At 49.5% G+C, this 5,096-nt stretch overlaps 1 protein-coding gene across 1 annotated transcript in view; it reads left to right on the top strand.

The window, feature by feature from the left end:
• The window catches only part of snrpb2 (small nuclear ribonucleoprotein polypeptide B2), a 6,234-nt gene extending 1,862 nt beyond the window's left edge, over positions 1-4,372 (top strand). The window contains exons 3-7 of the mRNA XM_042227823.1: positions 602-774; positions 862-996; positions 2,199-2,234; positions 2,725-2,813; positions 3,175-4,372. Of these exons, the coding sequence (XP_042083757.1) occupies positions 602-774; positions 862-996; positions 2,199-2,234; positions 2,725-2,813; positions 3,175-3,334 (593 nt within the window). The 3' untranslated portion in view covers positions 3,335-4,372. The remainder of the gene's footprint in view (positions 1-601; positions 775-861; positions 997-2,198; positions 2,235-2,724; positions 2,814-3,174) is intronic.
• The last annotated feature ends 724 nt before the right edge of the window (positions 4,373-5,096 follow it).

Below are 5,096 nucleotides of genomic sequence, written 5' to 3'. Positions count from 1 at the left end.
TGCTGAATTTCTTGCAGGAAACGAGCAGCCTTTTTTCTGCAGGCTTCACTCTGAACTTTGTTTCAAAACATGTTTTAATCATAAAGGTTTTGACAAATCTGTCAAATGAATTCTTCATTTTTCAGTTTTCTTCTCATTTCTTTTTTATTTGGTTCAGAAGTGGCCGTACTGATCATTAAGAATGAGATCTTCTGATTAGCAACACGTTGGAATCATGTAAACTTTATAAAGTTCTTGCACAGATGTGGCTCCAGACTCAGAGCCCTACTTTCTCAGTTCAGTCATTTTTAAGATAAATAAATCAAACAAATGTTCCACAGTTAAAGTTTTACTGATACAAACGTTTAGATTTCGCAGTAATAATCTTCCTCTCAGTTATTTCTGATGTGAATGCAGCTCAAACTGATTCTTCTCTTGAAGCTTCGTCCATGAATCATTTCTTTAAGACTTTAAAGTTTAATTAACTGATAATCACCAAGGATGGAGAACCAGCTGCCTGTGACCTTTGACCCTCCTTATAATAAAAAAAATAAAAAGACTCCGGGATGAACGTCGAGATGTTTGTGAGGGTGTTTGAACTCGTCTCATCTTCCTCCCACAGAGCTGAAGCGCTCGCTCTACGCGCTCTTCTCCCAGTTCGGGCAGGTCATCGACATCGTGGCCATGAAGACGATGAAGATGAGGGGACAGGCCTTCGTCATCTTCAAAGAGCTCGCCGCCGCCACCAACGCCCTGAGGCAGCTGCAGGGCTTCCCCTTCTACAACAAGCCCATGGTAGGCCGGAATGCCACCTTCGTCGTGGTCATCGCTGACTTCCTCCCTCTGAGCAGCTGCGCCTTTAACCCTTTTGTTTTTTTCCAGAGGATACAGTACGCCAAGACCGACTCTGAGGTCATCGCCAAGGTCAAAGGATCATATGGCGACAAGGAGAAGAAGAAGAAAGAGAAGAAGAAGGCTCAGGAGCTGGCGGCTAACGCCACAAAGAAACCGGCGGCGGTGAGCGAGCCAATAAAATGTCTCCCCTCACTGCTTCATCAAACCTGTACATTTCACCTCGTTCCTGCTGTGAGACAGGAAGTTACTGTTCACCAGACTCCATTCACAAAAACAGCGATTTCCCCTGACAGCCCAAGTGAGCTGTTCGCCCACGGCTGCTGTGATTGGTCAGTCGGTTTGTGTTGGAAGACATTTCCAGCGATGGAAATCTCTCGTCTGGTGGATCAGAGCGACGGTTCCCTCCTTTACCACCGGGGGCGCCGTTTCTTTTTACGTTTGACGTTTTTCAAAGATTTATTTATTTTTTTAAAGATTTTGAAAAAGTGCGTTTAACGTTTTAGTCTTCGTTATGTGGCAACCCCGCCAACGTTAACGGGTAGCTGTTTATGGTTAGACATGGCATCGCCCTCCCACAATGAGAGGACCATGAAGGAGGGTGTGTGGGCGGGGCCTGTGTACAGAAACCCTTCATGTAATACCGGGTATGATCACATGTGAATGTATTTGTAAATAAATTAGTGCTCGTTTGGGCCGGGCCGGTCGCGGGGGGCCGGGCCGGTCGCGGGGGGCCGGGCTGTAGTGGATGCGTGCGCGCGCTCACTCGGATCATTTTCATGTTGTACGTTTCTAACCTGGACTTCGGGGCCAAACTCTGACCCCGTCTGTCCAGCGTGAACCCCTGATGTCGTCTAACGTGGGTCGCGGCGTACTTTCAAACGATAAACAGTAAACCACGTCATCCAGATGCTCCTGCAGCTGTCTCCCAGCATCTGCGATGATGTTGAAGCTGCACTTCGTGTCTTTACGTGAGACCGTCGCAGCCTCCAGCTGCTGCTTCGTAGTCGTCCTTATTGGACTGTGAATATAAATCAGCCGCCTCATTTCAGGCTAAATCGGCAGCCGCTGCAGGTGGAAGCAGCCAGGCTCCTCTTCATCAGCCGCTCTAACAGGGTTTCCGACAGGAAATGGCAGCAGCAGGGCCGGGCGGCGGACGTAAATGAGCCTTAAACCAGGATGGAGCTGCGCTCTCCTTTATTCTGTCGTTTAACTAAGTCTGTGAACCGCTCGGCGCTCACTTCTCCTCTCGCTGTTCCCGGGTTTCCCGGCGCTGGATTCATTTCTGACTCTGCTCTGTTCGCCATTCCTCTGGAGATGAAACCTTTGAACGTGTTTAACGCCTCTGTCTTCTTTCTTGTTTGCAGGGATTGGCCCCTCCTGCGCTCACACCTGCGGTGCAGGTAAGTTTTACCTGAGCGTTGTCATGCCTTTGCCTGTCCTGTTATTCCACAGGAGCCGGAAAAAACCTCCTTTTCCTGATAAGGAAACAAAGTTGAGTGATGGCGCCCTCGGGGTTTGCCGTGGCTCAGTGGGAGGCTGTGGGCCGTCGGTGGTTTGATCCCCACCGCCTACAGCCTGCGTTCTGTTGTCATTGTTTTAACGTGGCTGCAAACAGTGGATCGACGCCACCTGCTGGCCACAGCAGTGTGTTGCAATCTAACGGCTGCTGCTTTAACAGCAGGAAAATAACTGGATAACTTTTAGAAAATTAAAAATTTCTGTTAGAATTTATAGAAAAGTGAAAGCAGTGAACATAAATCCCACGCTGGCCCGGGTCTCCTCCTGTTTCCCGTCTCTGGCTCACCCGTGGGATACGTCAGAGTTATGAGTGACTCGCTGTTAACGGCGTGCTGTGACCAGGCGCTGATACGGCTCTCGCTCTCTTCGCAGGTTCCAGACAACCCTCCGAACTACATCCTGTTCCTCAGTAACCTCCCCGAGGAGACCAACGAGATGATGCTGTCCATGCTCTTCAACCAGTGAGTGCTGCACAGCTCACTGTGGTCCTGCCACACACACACACCTGCTGCTCCACCCACACCTGCTGCTCCACCCACACCTGCTGCTCCACCCACACAGCTCCATCCACGAGGCTGCTGAGCTTTGACGGAGCTGCCTGATTTAAGACTTTAAACAAATGTGAACAAAAGCTAAATGCAGTGATTTACAAATCTGACCATTTATGCTCAGCTGAAAACATCAAAGGTTTAAAGTTGTAACATTGTATTTATTAAGTCCGTATTTCAAACGTTTGTGGTCACATCCAGCAGAGTTTCCATACGTCAGAGATCTGAACGTGCTCAGCCTCCTGATGTTTGAACGTTTGTTTTTCGCCTGCAGGTTTCCGGGTTTCAAAGAAGTGCGACTCGTGCCGGGGAAACACGACATCGCCTTCGTGGAGTTTGAAAGCGACACTCAGGCGGGTGTGGCCAAGGACGCGCTGCAGGGCTTCCGGATCACGGCGACCTGCGCCATGAAGATCACCTACGCCAAGAAGTAGTCGCCTCGTCCAATCAGAGACGGGACACAGAGACTGAGGGGGGGCGGGGCTGGCGGTTTGGGGGATTTCTGTCGTCTGGCGGTGTGCGCAGCCTAATGGCGTCTGTTTGTTTTTGTTTTTTTAAGTATATTTTCTAAGAGGAACGCCACGGAGCTGCTTCTGATTTTGTAAAATAAAATCATTTTTCATAAACGTGCCTCACATTTTTACTCTGACCCCCTCAGGTCTCAGAGGTCACGGTGTCATCTGACGAGGGTTTAGAGAGCACTCTTCTCCTTAGTGACCAGCGGTTGGCATGGTTGCCAGTCGGCGTTTGAGCCTGTGTGGTTTTAGACGTGAGCGCTGAGACGACTCGAGCCTGTGTGTTTTCGCTGCGTTTCACCTCAGGCTGCTTTTACATTATTGATCAAAGCTACGTGTCGTCATGCCGACAGGTTGGCTCACGCCTGCGGCGCCGGCGGCTCGTCTCGGGTCTTCAGGATATGAAAACCTTGTTAAAGCAAAGCCTCGGGTTTTATTTCTGTCGTAGCCGAGTTGTAGTTGATCATCAACAACATCCAATTAAAATCCAAAAGTTTCACCAAACGTGAAGCTCCGCCTCTGTTAGTACAGTAACCTCACAGCAGCCGTATTATTGGTCAGATGATGTCATTCAAAAGGCTCCAACAGTACAAACACGCTCAGGTCAGGTGACGCTTCAGCCACCTGTGTCACCATCCGCCGGCTGGTTAAACGTGCAGATGCGTTATAACTGCACAGGTGTCAGAACGGAGGATTGGCTCAAACTACAGGGTTTTTTTTCTACGCTTGGGTCTGTATGATGTCACAGAGCTCTTGTCCTTATATGGTCATCGGGCCTTGCCAGCTGCTGTTCAAAGCTTTACCTTAGGATAACCTGTTTCTGCGACAAAGCTGACGAGACCCGACCCCTTAAGATAGAAATGAGCAGAACAGGATTCTTCTGGGTTTTAAAGTAGAACTTCTTCCTCTTGTTTCTGTCAACGTTGTGATTTTTTTATTAAAAGTGATTTAAACATGTGCGGCGTTGTTGTAGATTCTTTTCCAGTCGTTTTCCTGCCTCCACCTGTCTGTCGTGTCGCTAAACAGAGAAGGGTTATTGATCGCCGTCAGCACATCAGTGCTTCCTGTGATGTCGGCTGTTAATTTCCTCAGAGATGCCTGCAGGGGTTTATGGGATTGTGGAGCTGTAAGTCAGCCGTGACGGGGTGGGATCGACTTTTGGTATTTTATTGTTTGGTCTCACGGTGCAGGCCGTCTGAAGAACAGCGACACGTGGAGCGTTTGTATGAGGGCCTGTAGGAAGCACAGCCTGTATATAAAAGATGGAGGTGGCAACCTTGACCAAATAGTCACACACTGGCGTGTAAAAGTGAAACCTCGACACCTGGAACTGAAACATCATCACAAGTGGACTGACTCAAGTTTGGAGCCTCGAGTGGCCATCAGAGGAACTGCAGACGCTGTAAAAGCCTCTGATGCAACAGGTTAGCGGGGGAGGGAAGACGAATGTGATGTCATGCTGCTCTGGTGCTCTAACCTGTGAAAACAGGTGAGCAGAGAACGAGTGCTCGTCACAGGAAGTCGTGCAGCCGTCGGGACATCGTTCTGCCAACTTCCTCTGTTTAAGCTCCTCCCTCTGAGTGCCTGACACGGCGGTACAGCTGTGGCTTAGACTGGGTGAGATGTACCTGTGCAGCTGTGATGTCGTCTCTGTGTTTAGGAAGCCGGTGTGACGCCTGAA

This window comes from Haplochromis burtoni, unplaced genomic scaffold (assembly GCF_018398535.1).
Source record: "Haplochromis burtoni strain Fernald_Lab_line unplaced genomic scaffold, NCSU_Asbu1 Contig_282, whole genome shotgun sequence".
NCBI lineage: Eukaryota > Metazoa > Chordata > Actinopteri > Cichliformes > Cichlidae > Haplochromis > Haplochromis burtoni.
This window is presented reverse-complemented; position numbering and strand designations above follow the sequence as displayed.